This window comes from Barbus barbus, assembly GCF_936440315.1.
Source record: "Barbus barbus genome assembly, chromosome: 12".
Lineage (NCBI taxonomy): Eukaryota > Metazoa > Chordata > Actinopteri > Cypriniformes > Cyprinidae > Barbus > Barbus barbus.
This window is the reverse complement of record NC_136740.1, coordinates 17,778,586-17,795,001: the sequence shown is the minus strand read 5'-3', so window position 1 is coordinate 17,795,001 and position 16,416 is coordinate 17,778,586. Positions and strand designations below refer to the sequence as shown.

The 16,416-nt window shown below is 35.5% G+C and overlaps 3 protein-coding genes across 3 annotated transcripts in view; 2 read left to right on the top strand and 1 right to left on the bottom strand.

Annotated features, from left to right (window-relative positions):
• Nucleotides 1–861: 861 nt before the first annotated feature.
• Nucleotides 862–5,687, bottom strand: LOC306877689 (zinc-binding protein A33-like). The gene is made up of 6 exons (XM_079429600.1): nt 5,031–5,687; nt 4,801–4,896; nt 4,483–4,713; nt 3,767–3,789; nt 2,667–2,785; nt 862–2,573 (listed from the first exon to the last, which is right to left on the bottom strand). The coding sequence occupies exons 1-6, from the start codon at nt 5,457–5,459 to the stop codon at nt 2,038–2,040; spliced, it is 1,434 nt and encodes a 477-aa protein (XP_079285726.1). The 5' UTR covers nt 5,460–5,687; the 3' UTR covers nt 862–2,037.
• Nucleotides 5,688–6,677: 990 nt separating this feature from the next.
• Nucleotides 6,678–16,416, top strand: part of LOC306878495 (multiple epidermal growth factor-like domains protein 8) — a 42,870-nt gene continuing 33,131 nt past the window's right edge. Inside the window, exon 1 of the mRNA XM_079430910.1 lies at nt 6,678–7,054. The gene's annotated coding sequence lies outside the window, so the exon portion shown is untranslated. The remainder of the gene's footprint in view (nt 7,055–16,416) is intronic.
• Nucleotides 9,806–15,095, top strand: LOC306877759 (uncharacterized protein). Its single transcript, XM_079429708.1, has 3 exons — nt 9,806–9,956; nt 10,701–12,054; nt 14,128–15,095. Exons 2-3 carry the CDS (start codon nt 11,884–11,886, stop codon nt 14,413–14,415), a joined length of 459 nt encoding a protein of 152 aa, XP_079285834.1. The 5' UTR covers nt 9,806–9,956; nt 10,701–11,883; the 3' UTR covers nt 14,416–15,095.

Below are 16,416 nucleotides of genomic sequence, written 5' to 3'. Positions count from 1 at the left end.
CAACTGTTTATTATTTAGTTTCTAACATCAAAGTGAAAAGCTACAGCCTCCACGGACACAAAAATATTCCAACCACATATTCACTGATATGAGAGACAGTAACATATGGGACTATGCAAGACTTTTCATCCATTTATCCATTCTCTAAATCTACATGTAAGGTGGGGCCTTTCTATTTAACATTACATAAGTGCAATATGGTATTACTATAAATGTGTCTTGGGCAAATTAATCCCATAACAGTCCTCTGTCTGTTATCTCTCTCAGTGCAGAGGAAAGCATGAGAACCTCAGATAAATAACACTTTAACTGTCATACTTTTACACATGTACAGCCTAAAAATAATTTAAGACCAGTGGGGGTTGCATAAATTGTTAAGACTGGTCACAACGTTTTAAACACAGTTACTTAAGTAATGTAAACTGGGTTCATTCGAATCAGAAAAGTAAAGCTGATTCTCCCTGGGCTAACTGCTAGTTGGTCAGAGTTTTAACATAGCAGCTGTTTACGCAACTGTCCAGCTGTCAGATTATTGCTAAACAAAGTAGTGTCCAATGATAAACTCTGTTAATTAAAGCCAACATGGAAAAGTACCTTTTAGTTTTCAATATCTCATCTATGAGAGTCTGTTTCACGGTTGAAAAGGTTGAGTGGCTGCAATACTGGAATACTATAAACACTTCCAACAATGTATTCAAAACATGCGCTTTCACAATAATTTGCACATCAGTCTGAGCTAATCTTAATGAGACTGGTGAAATCAGAGATTTTTCTATTATTAACCAATGTAGTGTTCCTTTTTGACTGCATGGAAGATATTAAACTAAAATGCTGCTGGAGACAAAAAACACATTCAGTGTGATAAGTGAGATCATTTATTGTTATCGTTTCATTAAAATTAGGTTATTTAACTGTCACCAGCTGATATCAAAAGCTGTACTATATAATTGTAAATAACATACCTGGCACAATTAAACAGCAAATAAAAACGGAAAAAATCATCTTTAAAAGTAAAAAAAATATTGGTTGAAATCGAGTTGTTCTTGTTTAATTCTTATGTTGACCACTATCATTCAACAGTAGTAGGATTAAGCGTAAGATTTGAAGTCGACCGATATAAAAGACATTCTCTACTGAACGATCAATAGTGTTTTAGCAGCCATAAAGATGCCATTCACATCGTGGAGGATGGAAGAAAATACCTCCATCCTGACACAGTAAATCACACAAACATAAAAAAATAAATCATGACATATGTTTTAGCATAATATTACAGCAAATACTATTTACCACCTTTGAATTTCCATTTCTTTCTTTCCCATTTTCAGGAATTTTCCATGTTCAATATAAGTTATTCACAATCAACAGCATTTGTGGCATAACGTTGATTACCACAAAATAATAATTTCAATTTGTCCCTCATTTTCTGAAAAAAAAACAAAAAAAAGGAAAAAAAACAAATCAAGGATCACTGTTATGCTACTGCACTTGAAATGAAAGTGCACGGGTCCAGTTTAAAAGTAGAAAAGCGAAGCTCATCATTTTCTAAAAGCACTTACATTCATTCTTCTTTTAAAACTATTATTTAATCTGTAACTGTAAATCATGATTTTAGAGTCATTTAAGGGTTTTATGGTTTATGGCATTATGGTGTCATGGTGATGAAATTGTAAAGCTGGATAGAACTTTACACAGAAAAGGTTAGTAAGTGATTTTTTCCATAATAAAATCATGTTAATATTGCACATTGTTTATGTCTTGTGGCTATACTATCAAAAGAGTATTTTAACGTTTAGGAATTGGCCACATTCACTTTCCATTGTAAGTTACTAACTGTAATCCATTTTTTTCTTTATTTAAAGAAAAAGAGGGACATGGCGAATTATGCCAAAAATGCTGTTGACTGAGATTAATTTGTACCGATTCCGAAATGTTCCTTCAAATTCTGTTCAAAATAAGTAGCAACTTTAATGAAGGTTTTAGACTCTTCGGTCTCACCAGGCTTAGATATAAAGCATATTTACAAAGCATATTTACTCATTGTTTGTGTATGATCACTTTAGCAGGCAAGATAGTGATGGGTGTGCTCTGGAGCCCAGGGCCAAAGATGGGGAACAGCTTTTCATTGAACTTATCATTGTATGTACATAGGTGCTTGTTGTTGCCTGTATCCCAGAAGGACACCTCTCCCTTCTCCATATTGACCTTTACCCTGATGGTTTCAGGCCTTCTCTCTAGACTCAACTCAGTGCGTGGAGTGGTTAAGGCACTGTAGACTCCTTTACTCAGACCAATGGTCCACACTCCACCTTTTGTTGTTACTGTGAACTTTCTCTTCCTAACCACTGACTCCTTGCATACACCCAAGATCCATTTGGGGTGGTCAGCCACACGGACCTCCCAACGGTGGCGTCCTGAGGAGAAACCCTCTGAGCCAAGGACAAAAACACAGGGATCAAACCTCTCAGGGTTGTCTGGGAAAGTCTGTCTTTCCCGACTCTGTTGCACACTGGAAAAATCAGGAGATATGGAGAGCCAGGGCGAAACTGTGTTGGGATCCAGGATTACAGGCACTGCAGACAAAAGTTCACACAGAAGTCAATGACCCACAAAGATCTCTGAGTTAATCTTACATATATTTTAGACAAGGTGAAAAGTGCACTCACAACATGTGACATGAGTCAGCATCTCCTCCCAGACTTTGTAACCCAAAGCACCAACATGCAAGGCCATGTTGATGAGAGCTCCTTGAACCTTCTTTGGTTCCTCACTAGTCCACTGGGTTCTGTGACAGACATCAAGAGGCCATCTTAGCAGAATCTTAGCAAAAAATTGTGACAGATCTTGTCTGCCCTATTGTGATGTACATCCTAAACAAATTACTGAAAAAATGCAGGACGGGGACTTGGTTCTATGCATTGGTTGTTTGGATTTAGGAGAAGTTCTGTATTCATCATCAAAAGAAATCTGGTCATTTTCACCGTAAGGTCCAGTTATGAAATTTTTATGAGGTAATGAGGTAACAATTTGCGGTCACATTCACTGTTGTTTGCTGATTTGTTTGTGGGTGAAATCTAGTTTCAGTAGGAATCTACGCTATTGTAAATTTCGCATGGGGGCAAAAGATTTCCCAACTCAAATTTTGCAACGGTTTCAAGTTGGTCATGCAAATTTGCTATGTGGACCAACAGAAAGTTGCTTGCTTTGAAAGTGACTTCTTTGTGAACTTTGCAAAATTACATGGATACTTCTTTGGGTTTAGGCATTGTGTTTTGTGTCACATTATTATAAACACCATTTCTCATTATGGCGCACTTGTGTTCTTTCCCTGGGCGAATGTCATGAATGTGCAGTCATGCACAATAGACTAACACCCAAGGTCAGGATTTCCATAAATTATAAATTAGTTTAGTTTGTTTTTCACAAAACCCTGTTGTATATTTCAAGAGCACAAGTAGCCAGTGATAATTCCGTATGTAATCAAGTTTGAAGCTGGTCGCTATTCATTACCATTATATGGACAAGTGTGGGCAGGACATATTCATTAATCATTTTAATTTTCATTTTTAAAATGTGAACTATCCCTATAAAACTATAACATCAATTTAGAAACTAGATTTTTTTAAATTTCATGTCGACTTTAAAAACACAATCGATGTAAAATGCATCAGTGTGAATAAATATGACTTATCTATAGTGGTATTAAGCAAGAAATTCATAACAAAACAGACCTAAGAAACACTTGATAAAATAAAAAGGCACATACCGTCTTTTTAGCTTCTGGAAATTCTGTGGAAGAAGAAAAGTTGACATAAGAGTTGAATGTTGGACATGTCTAATTAAGTTATCAGTTATGTTAAAGTGTGAGAAAACCCAGTCAATATAAATGTATAGGGTCAATGACAAGTTTTCAAATCAAGTCCTATTCTACACTTGCCATATTTAAATCTAGGTTGAAAATATTTTTCTGCATTGCCCATTAAAAATGAATTCATACACACAATGACTGGAATCCACATCTACTATGATGAGCATGCTTTCTATTTTTGACTTTAAAGTTGATTATGATTTGTTTGGTAGGGAGTGAGGAATAAACAATGACCTGACATGAAGTTCGAAAGGAATTTGACACGACAGAATGAGCTGACATTTTTCAGTCAGTGAATTTAAACTGATCATGAAAAGACTTTCAAAGCCATATGAAATCAACATGAATACAAAAATAATTTTGGCACATGTGCCTAAAACTAGATTTTCTTCTTTTTTTTTTTAATTATTTTTATTAAAGACACTCTTTTTTGTCATTGACCCACCAGTGATTATTCTAGAGGATTCTGCCTGTAATCTATGCATTGAAAACAACACTTAATTCAGACCTGTTGAAATATCTGGATGCATACGTGTATCCTGTTTACAAATGGTAAACACAGAGTAAGTTTTAAGTATCATCAGGGACACATACAAAACTTCTAAAAAATGTACCTGAAGGAAAGTCAAATCCTCAGCTCCCATTTCCCTCTTTACTGCCTGAATCAGTTCTGCAAGAGCCGTGATATCGCGACTGATGGTTTCAATCTTCTCATTCACCATTTGCTTCTTCTCCTTTTCTTCTCTATACAAAGCATTTATTCTAGATGTCTCCTCATCACGTAAGACCTGATGGAGTCTTTCAAACTCCTCTTTGATTTGTTGCTCTGCATCTTTAGTCTGGCTCTGCAACAATATGGATAAGTAGAATGAGAGTTAGTTCTAAATTAGTAAGATTTCACAGCATGTTATGTGTTTTCAGAGACTGCTTACCCCAATAAAGGACATGGTGTCTTTATATCTTTTTTTCATTCTTTTGAAGGAGTCCTGCTTACTTTCCAGTATTTTGATTTTCACGTTAAGCTCATCCTATAAAACACTGCACGTTAGAAATGTGTATTTATGCATTTCAATAAAAGGTCACTATTCATTTCAGTAGCTGTAAGTTGTGACACGAAGTGAGTTGCTTTTTATGCCACAATGGGAAAAAGCAATGAGCTGACCTTGCAGAAAGGCACTCCTTGCTCTATAGGCACCAGCTCGTGTCCTGGATGAAGAGTTACGCACTCGACGCACACGGGTTCCTCGTCTTTAATGCAGAAGAGCTGGAAGGGCCGCTGGTGCAAACCACAGATGACCTCATCTACACCAGTACCCTGTCCTCTCCAGTTCCTCTCCTTTTTATAGGACACGCAGGTGTTTTTTAGTGCGCGGTTGGAGATCGGTGTCTCTCCGTCGCAGCATTTTCGGCACATCGGGCACTGCCGTTTTGACTGGTTCTTCCAGCTGCCCTCCAGACATTCTTGACAGAAACTGTGGCTACACGAGAGCAACACGGGTTCCTTAAAAATGTCCTTGCACACAGGACACGTTAGGTCTGACTCTAGAAGAGATGGCCTGTCTGTGATATCGTCGTCACTGTATTCTGCCATGTTAGCTGTAAGCTACTTTCACTTTCACTTTCACTAAACGGCTATATTTTCTCAGCAGAGTTTAAAAGACGTTTAAATATCACAGAGTTATTTAAAACATAAGCCCTTCTGCGTTTAAAAAGGTTAAACTTGTTGTTTAAAAAGACAGCGAAGGCAGCGATTTGTTAAGGAAGAGACGTTCTACCTACATTCGTCTTATTTCTGTCATCTTCCGCGTGACGTGAAGAGGAGGAGGAGGAGGGGGGGGGGGGGGGGGGCTAGATAGAACGGCAGAAAATAAAATAAAAGTACAAACAGTTAAACAAGTTTGTCTACATTTTCATCCAGAACTGGTTTGTCTTATCTCCACAGTTGACCCTCAGGACCATAAAAGGGACTTTTTATTAATTAATTAATTAATTTATTTATTTTTATGGCATGTAGGACGAAACCTGCAAAAATAAAAAATAAAAAAATATATACATACACATGTTCGTGTATAAATATATAAATAATTAAATCTGGAAAACGACATTAAACAAATAAATAAATTTGATGATGTTTTAGTTGTTTTAATATTTCAGTGTGTGTGTGTTGTTTTTTTTTTTGCAATGACAGTTTTAAAGTAAAGTATTTATTTATTTCGCAAGCAACACGTTGTCTATGGAGTAATTTAACGGAATAAGTATATTAAATAAATATATAATGAAATGATTAAATTCGTAATGCAGTGCTGTAATAAATTAAAGTAAAATGAAATTTAGGCATAAATAATAAAAATGTATGATTGAAATACATTTATTTATTTATCTGTAATGTATTTTATCTTACATAATAAAATGTTGCAATAAGCATTAGTAAAGTTAGAATAAATAAATTGGGCATAATGATCAAAATGTACACGGTCCAATTATGTAAAATGATGCCTCAAATCCATGCCCTGAAAAAAAAAAAAAAAAACCAAAACAAACCAAATGTAATAATTTTATTATATATTTGTTTATTTTAGCCTGTTAAATCATTCCATAACTTGTCTTCATGTCTATATCAAGTTACTATTGTTTTGAAACATTAATGGTTTCGCCAGTAGATCATCATCAGTCCTTAGAAAAAAGTTTGAAACCCGTGTTACATGAGAATGAAATGCAATACTATCACAAGACCAGCAGAGAGCCCGTTCAGCATGCACACGGTTATTAGGCTTTGTGTTGTTGACAACCATCTGGAAGCACACACACCTCCCCAGTTAACAAACACAGCTGTCCTGCACGGGTATCAGGGAACACGCTCGCGCACAAGGCTGAGGTTGTAACAGTTATTGCTTGGATTTAGCCAGAAGTTGAAACAGAGAGGACGTGCACGTTGTTCTTAATAACATCTGGAGATGTTTCGTAAATAAAGCCATTCTGTGAGCGGAGCTCGAGGCCTTTGATTCCTGCAGCTCACTCACCATCATCCGCGGTGGTCTCGCGCTTTAAACCGCCGCTGGGCTCCGCAGCCGCCGCAGCACAATAGCTGCAGCGCTCAACGCGTCTTTTGTTATTCTATCTGATACAGGATGTAAGTTACGAAAACATCTATGCTTTAGAAACATGGAGACCAAGACTCGGGAATTGGTGAGTAAATGAGTGGAGACGGTTTACTTTTTCCGACAGCTAGCGGGATAGACATGGCTAGTCGGTTAGCCTGTTCAGCTAAAGCGAAGGCTCGGTTGTCAGTTTTAAATGTCTCTTTGATTTATATGAATCAGTAAATACTGAACTGACAATGGACAGGTGTACACTGCTATATGAATTATTGTAATTGTGTATTTTTAACAAGGGACCACAGTCGGTTAAATATGATGACAGAACAGCTAACATTAGAGTAAACCGTTAGCTCAGCATTGCTGTTTTCCGTGTGTCAGCTAAACCTCTGGACATAACGTTACTAGTTTAAAAAGTCAAATATCCCTTTTAGCTATTATGTTGCGTAACTTTGTGTGTGTGTTTTTTTTTTGTCATATAGTTTAAGAGTTTGGTGTTGAAAGTGTTGTTTTCATAACAAGGTTTGTGCTACTTGGCAGCTTTGGGTGTATTGCAGTTTTTCAAAGACGACTATTTTTCACAAGGGTTTATGCCTTTTGCATAAGATGTTGTCTTTTTGACAAGATAAGATTAGATAATAAAGCATTGCCATTGTAGGACAACGAAATTACAGTTTGTACTCCGTGTAAGTGACGACAAAATTTAAAGCAACAATATTAATGATAGATAATACACATTATGTATAAAAGCAGTTTTATTCTGTTTAACCTTATAAAGCCTTAAATATTGATCTATTCATCATCTATTTGTTCTTTAAAAATGGAAGGTTATTTAATCTTTAGACAAAATTTATAAAACATAAATAAAAGTTTACATAAGTGTTTCATATTTTGTATCTTTTGATACATCAGACTTTTATGGCTCATATAGCATGATATAGTGAGAATATGGAGCTCATACTTTTTGAGGAGGAAAAACACATCAGTTTTATTCAGAGACTCAAACTGCGCAAAAATATACAATTTAGTGCAGATGTTCCTATTTAAATGGCAAAAAATAAAATAAAATCAAGTTCTGAGACCTTGTTATGTAAATCAGTGAGTTTTTTGATAATATTATAGCAGGCTGTTTGCGTAAAATGCATATAAATATGATTTGTCTCTCTGTTTTACTCTGTAAAGGCTTCATTTAGTTTTATGATCAAAGAGCTGTAGTTTTAATTGTGAGGGTCAAAAAATAAAATGCGATACAATGATGACATAAACGTTATGAATGAAAAGCATGTGGAAGGATGTGGCTTTATAGTATTAGGTTCCATTTGTGCCAAAATGGAGTTGACTGCTTTGTAATATACAGTATCTCACAGAAGTGAGTACACCCCTCACATTTTTGTAAATATTTTGTTATATCTTTTCATGTGACAACACTGAAGAAATTACACTTTGCTACAATGTGAGTGTACAGCATGTATAACAGTGTAAATTTTCAGTCCCCTCAAAATAACTCAACACAGAACCATTAATGTCTAAACTGCTTAGGGCTGCACGATTATGACAAAAATCATAATTGTCGATTATTCCCTTGAGATTATTGATAACGATTATTTTGAACAGATTTATGCCATTGTTTGAAGCTGCATTGCTATATTTTTATATAAAATACAAAATAAAAAAAAGCTGAAAACACTCTTCCTGAACTTTTATTACTTTTCTATAGCATTAAGCATCAAATGTCAACTTGGTTTGGTTTCTTCTTTAAACAATAAAAGGTAAAATTATGCATGGTATAATACTAACACTAAAAGAAAAAAAAGAAAAAACAAATGGTCTTCTAAAGCTATATATTTAATTTACAATTAAACAGATGACATTTCAAATTACAGTAACATTTTACAGTACAATTTATATTATCAGGGCTCCAGACTAACATTGGAGAGCAGTGGCACCAGCACCTGATTTGGTAGCACTGAACATGAAATATTACAAGTTTTGTCTCTTAGAAATGTACATTAGAACAGGAGCTTGAGTTCAGAGTAGCAGGAGCTTGAGTTGGGATGCACATGTACATTTGACAGTGCCATTGTGAAAACTGTAACAGCCTCATCTTTTATAACCAAAAGTACAGCACCTCATTACCATGGTAAAAAAGTAGCCTAACTATATGGTTTCTATGGTGTTTGCATTGAAAAACAGTAGCCTAACGACATTGTCAATTACAAATCTACATCAACTGATAGAATAATTAACAAAATAATGTAATTGTATTCCATTACTCCTTTAACATATTTAGTATTGTCACGAGTCCGGGCCCTGCGCTTCTCCCTGTCGCCACCAGAGGTCACCATCTCCCTTCCTCCCGGACTCACCTCACGTAATCACATACACCTGCCACATCACATACACCTGCCACACTCATTACACCCGCAGCTGTTCCCCATTACCACAGACTACACTGTAAAAAATAATTCAGTGGCTTTGTAAATATCACAAAAATAAAAACTTGTATTAACTTAATAAAATCTCTGAATATCATTTAAGAGATTATTTGAGTTGGGATTACCAAAAGTAATGTGTAAAAAATCCACAGTTTATTTTATCTGAAATTTACTTGCGCTATTTAAGTATGTTTTAATTAAAACATTAAGCATTTAACTAACAAATTATGTTTTTCACATGTCCTTAATGTTTTTTGTACATTTAAATGAAAATATTTGAGAATGATGCAATGAAACCTGTCAGTTTTAAGAACCAGAATTATTACTCGTTTTCTATAATTTTTTTTGTATTTTGCATCAACTTAAAAAAACGAGTAAGTTTCGCGGCTTTTTGTGATCACGTGGACACAAGGACTTAAAAAAATGAGTAAGTTTCGCGGCTTTTTGTGATCACCTGGACAACGATCGCGCTGAGAGCCGAACAACCTCTTGCTGGTCTGAAGAAGCCTTCAAGAAGGACAACGGTTAAAACCACCTCAAGATTGATTTTAAATACTGGTAAGTAGTCAATTATCAAAAATGAATGAAATATTGGCTGTGTTTTCGGGTACACAACACGTCCGGTGTATTTTTTGAATGCTGTTGTGGTTAATAACTTTTTGGAAGGGGCAAGCATGTCTAGGATCACTATGACTTTGTATATAACGTTATATATGTTTTTGGCATAACTTATATATTTCTTACCACCAAATATTCAGCTAAAACACGGTTAATACAGCTTGGAAACTTGATATGTATGTAAAAGAAGCCAAATATTCCTCCCACGGACAGGCAACATAGGTGTCCATGGGAGGCGAAAGGGGCTGAACTGCCTTGTCGGTTTCGTCAGTTTATTTACTTGGGTGATGAACGTATACGAGTAATTGCAGAAAACAACGACTAAAGTTAACGTTACTAGTCTATCTGTAGTCCAGCAATTGCAACTAAACTGGTGTAGCCATAGATATATCTATATCTGTCTATGGGCTTACTGTTAATGAGGCAAATCCCGGTGCGCTGCAGCGTCAGTGGCCCGTTGAAAGAGACCCGTACAAACATCATGGGTTAAGATATAACGTATTAATGTTTGATACCATGGTTACTTTATTTGTGCTTACCATGGTTTAACTACAGTAACCATGTTTTGTTTTTTTAGTAACACTGGTTAGTTTTCGTAAGAGCAGTCAACCACTACCTTACTGTTATTAATGAAGTGTAAAGTTATGAATCTTATGGCAAAACTGTTGAACATTTGTTTTACAGAACTGATGCTATTGTCTTCAACTTCAGCTTCAACTTTAAAATAATAACAAAAGGCAGAAGGTAAGTCCAGTTTACTATAATTTTTCAGTAAAATTATATTTTTAAATGTAGAACATAAGCTTGTGTTTCACCAACCGGTCAATTTATAGCATGCAAATTCGGTCTGTTTTTTGGCCAGACAAAAACTGCACACTGTAAATCCACTCTCTGACAGCAGGTGACAGAAACAGATATGGAACAGCAGTGTTAGAGCTGTTTTCCCGTAATCTCTTTTTGTCAAATTAGAAATGAAAAAGGTTCCTTTTCTTATTTCTCAGACAAAATACAGCACAATTTTTTGTGAAATTAAAATGTCAAATAGCACAAATTAAATTGAAATTTTTTAAACAAACCCCAAATCAAATGAATAATGCAAATTAAAAAAATCTGTTCATATAAACAAAGGCTTTGTCTGTGCTCTTTCCATGTAAAATTAGAGGCGACCACTGTATTTTAGTCACCATCCAAACTAAGATGCTGAACACAGACAGCATGAGCAGTTTTTAATCTAAATTGGATTGTATCATTTCAAAATTAAGCAAAAACTGAATGGTCTGACTTTAGTCCTACATTTCACTGCTGGTTATACCCTGTATAATTGTGTGTGTGTGTGTGTGACAATTAAAAAATCTTGAATCTTAGTTTTGTGAAACTATACTAAATAAAACATCTGCATGAAACAAAAACAGCAGATAGGCTGAATAAGAACGCAGATTCACTCTCTGCCAGCAGGTGGCTTTTTTTAGGAACAGGCAATACAGCTCAGGGTGCATCATTACATCCCTAGTTATTTTTGAATTTTGATTTATTCTTGATCTATTTTTTTATTTACTTTGCATCAAATAACAAATATGCAGCACTCACTCATTTCAGATAAAATTATTTAGACATGTTTTAGTTTTTAAACGCATACCTTTTGCTACGGATACGCCTATCATTTACACTACTCCGGCGTTTTCGAGGTCAAAAACAGAGACTTTTGAAAACACTGCAGACCCTGTTTCAGTTCGAAGACTCCGGGGTTGCATTTCAGTGTAAACGACCAAAACGAAGACTTTTGAAAACGATGGTGTGGCTGCCCACATTCGCTGTGTATCCTTGACGACCGTGTAAACAATAACATCATGCTCATTGTTGTACTCTTATGTATGGGTTGATTCCTCATTCGACTGCTCATAGTAAAGTGAGGCATATTGTTGTAAGACATTCTGTTTTACAGAGTGGAATCCCCATTGAGCAAACACGAGAAGTCATCATCTGTTGTCTCATTGACCATCTGGGAGAAGATGCACGTGCCTTCATCAAGGACTTTGAGGTTGGTATAGTTAATGGTATTCAGGGGGCTTTCACACTGGTCATAAGGTTTGAGAAGAAGGTCTGTCTAGCAGTGCTTAGTTCCAAATTGAAAGCATGAAGGCTGTCTTTATAGATGCTATAGTGAATTTCAAGTTTCGTGTTCCGCCACATCCACTCAGCTTCACTAAGAAGCATAGTTTTAGAAGAAAAATTTCACCTACATATTGGATGGCACTAGGGATGGGAATTTCAAGTAAAAGTAATATTCTAAAATCACTGGGAATTATTTGATGATTATTCGAAAATGGCACCCCTTCCCTATATGACGTTATAGTGTTACACACCCATAAACACAGAGAGAGACCATTCACGCTTTTAATCTGTATGATAACAAACTATTCAATTTATTTAAAGATAGACTATAATGCTTACTCGTCACCGCCGCATCAGCACCGAAAGCAGGGAATTTTTAGACAAATATAATCGTACAAACTATTTGATATTCTATGAATAAATCGACTAATCAAATATTCGAAAATCATGACCCATCCCTAGATGGCACCTACATCTTTAAAAACACAAGTTTGTGATCATAATTATTTCAAAATATTGAAATAATTGGTGTTAGAGCCCTGCATTTCGGCTGACTTTTTTACGCCCCTAGGGCCGGGCTTCGGGCCAATTTTCACGTCATAGTCCAGCTGCTGGCCGGGCCTCAGGCCTGTTTTGGGTTTCTCCATACTTTTATATTGTAGACACCCATCGATTATGATGAAAACAATTGCTGCGCTTGTAGAAACAGCACGAGGCCGTGCTGCCGCGACTGAGAGCGGCTCGATGGTGTTTAGTGTCCCGCAGCAGCAGCGTGCGCAAGTGACCTCAGTGCAGTTGAAGAGTTCTGCGTTCAAATACATGCAGTAGGCTAAAGCTTGCTGCAAAGCCCCAGCAAACATAACCATTAATGTGTCTGTGGGAAATAGTAAGGAGATATTTGAATTATTTACTAATAAACTAATGTCCATGTCGCAAGGATGAAGTTGCTGATCCTGACTCGCCGTCTCCTCATTAGACGCACCTATAGAGAGAAATGCATCTTTATTGATTATGATTAAGATTATATTAAGTTTTTGTTTTTGAAAATCAAAAAAAAAAAAAAAATTACGGTAGGCTATTTGAAGTTGTTTCCACTGAAAAAAATGCAAGTGTTTGCTCTGGTGCCTCAATGTCCTGCAGAGCATGCTTTAGCTTCCACTCCCCGCACAAACTTAGATATAGGCTAGCGCACATTATTATTATTATTATTATTATTATTATAGTGCAGGGTTAACATTTAAACGTTATATGCTTGAACTGTTTCAGTATATCTATAGATTTTATTTTAGGCAAGTCGTGATGATATGAGAAGGCTAAATTTATCAAACATAGGCTATGATCAGCTCACTGTATGCCGCTGGCCACTTGGTCGTTACTTTAAAAACAAACTAACTTATATTTAACGGAACAAATATGCTCTAAACGTTTTTCTAAATTAACTTAATAAAAAAATTAAACTAAATATAATAATTTTGCCATTACATACAAAACTGAACTATTTTAATAGCCGAAACAGTAGTATAAGCTGTTTTAGGAGAAGGGGGTAAAAAAAGACCGGCTCGGGTCGGTAATTCTGACATACTGTTGGATGTGGGCTGGGATAGGGCCTGAGCGTCTCGGGCCAGAGCTGGGCTAGGGCCTAAATTTGAGGCCCGTGCAGGGCTCTAGTAGGTGTCATTCAAAATCTTGTGATACTCTGATTAAAAGTCTTTGCAGAATCATGGATAATGGTTTCCAACAGTAAATTCCACTGCTCAATAAGAATATTGCTGTAAATTGTTGCAGCGTCTCCCATATGACCATTCTGACAGGGCTTGTGTTTATAATAAGCTTTGGAGGGTAAACTTGATGTTTGAGATTTAAGTTTTTAGTCATGATTTGTAGCACCTTGAGGATGGTCTCCTTCTCCAGGTCATATGAACCATATGATCTCTGTCCTTGTCTTGTAACATACAGGCTGAATATTATCTCTAACCTTATTCTTTATATTTGTCTTAAGGATGTTGCTTATCCGCCAACTGGTGTTCAAGAGGAATTGGAACAGGAAGTGCTGAAGATTTACCAGCTGCAAAAAGATGGCTCAGTCACTGATGTAGGCATTGTGATTGAGGGCATCATGGTCCTCAACAAGCTTCATGATCTTAGCAGAGCCTGCTGCTATCTTCTGGGATTGACCTATGCCTTGGACCTGCGATACCCCAAGAACATTAAATATACTTTGGAGGTCTTCCAGAAAATTTTCCTGGATCTGGATCCACTGAAATTTCTACAAAGGTTCAGAGACTAAAAAATGACCTGATTGCCTAGTTAGTGATGCATCCAAAATAAAACATTTTGTTTACATAATGTGTGGGTACGGTGTATATTTATTAAGAAATATTTGTTGCGTTTATATATTAAGTATATTTATATATGATAGAATTTAGATGAATATAAATGTATACATGTAAATATTTTCAAAATATACACTGTATGTGTGTGTATTTATATATACATAATAAATATACACCGTACACACATTATGTAAACAAATGTTTATTTTGGATGCGATTAATCAGAATCAATATTTTTGTCTATGGTCCATGTGCTGTTGCACATTGCAATGCAATTGTTAAAATGCATTTTGGGTGGGTGTGGTCTTTTAAACAAAGCCTCAGACAGTTTAATCTTCCACATGCTCAAGTCATTTTTGATCATTTAGTTTGAAAGTTCCCATATGCAGAGTTCAGTGGCTAAAATGTTCATGTTTGGGTGAACTAACCCTTTAATGACATTGTTGTTATCGTTTAATTGGAGAAGTAATGGGTTTTAAATGTCAATTTTAAATTATCTTTTTTTTAATGAATTTTGTGAATCAAATATATGAATTTTGTAGTATACACAGTTCAGTGACTAAAATGTATTCAAGTCATTTGAAAAGTATGGAGTTATGGTCAAATTGGACAAATAAATGTTTAATTGAAACTGTTTTGGTTATCATTTGGTTTTATTATACATATTGTAAAGTACTTATGGAGTAAATGGTAAATACAGTTTTAAAATATAAGTAAAAAGTAAAGGACATTTGTATATACTGCATGTTAATGAAATCTAATTTTTTTGTGTTTTTGATTTACTACTAAATTACTATTGCATTGCTTGAGGATTTTAATTATAATTACTCAATTTTATATATGAATCAATTAATCTAATTATTTAAATCTACTTAATTTTTTTAGTGCGTTTGATTTTGAATTACTTTTGCATTGATTAAGGATTTTAATTAGAATTACTACATTTTATTTATGAGCTCAATTAATCTAATTATTTAAATCTACTTAATTTTTTTAGTGTGTTTGATTTAGAATTACTATTGCATTGATTGAGGATTTTAATTATATTTACTCATTTTTATTTATGATACTAGTTAATGTAATTATTTGAATCTACTTAATTTTTTTAGTTACACTCACTTGACTCTTAAAGTATATTTAAATGATTTCACATCTTTAAAATTTACTCAATATTTTTTAGTGTAAAAATGTTTCACCAAAAAAATTGAGTAGATCATAGTAAAAGTTTTTACAGTGTATATAGTCTCCCCTCTCCTACCACTCTGTCTGGTTGCATTATTTGGTGTGTTGCAGTGTTTTGTTTCGAGTGTTTGCTCTGGGCTGGGATACACGCACCTCGTTGCCGTTTTTGTGTCCCAGTCCTTTTATGTTTTGTTTTTTGTGCCGTGTTGGCCTTTTTGTTGCTCATTAAAAGAACCTTACCTGCAATTGGACCCTGACCTCTTCTGTCACGGGACGTTGAAGGAGGAGGGATCCTCCGACGTCCGCAAAACCCGGAAGTCGGTGTTTGTGAATTTGGACAGCCTACCCTTCTTTCAGTTCCCTCCCTTACCCGTTGCTCATATCCTGTCGCCTAGCAACCGTGACAGCGCCAAGCAAGAAGCGGGAAAATGGACAAACAAAGAGTTATTCTCCTCATTTTAATTATTTTGGAAGAAATAAAGCAATTAAATCAATTAAATACTTTCTTTGCTCGTTGTCGGAGAGTTTTTTATATCAGACTACAAGACAGTCACATCCAGGTAAGCCATTATAGCCTATTTTTATTTGTTTTTAAGTATTCTACTAATTTTTCCTACAAATTCATTGAGCCGAAGCATAAACTTTAGCTTGTTTTGTCAGAGAAACTCCTCTCCCACTCCGCTACCGCTCGCGTCATCCGCCATTACACTCTGCCGAAAAGAATTATGGGATAGGTAGGACGGGAAAGGATCCACCACACCCATCCTTCCAAT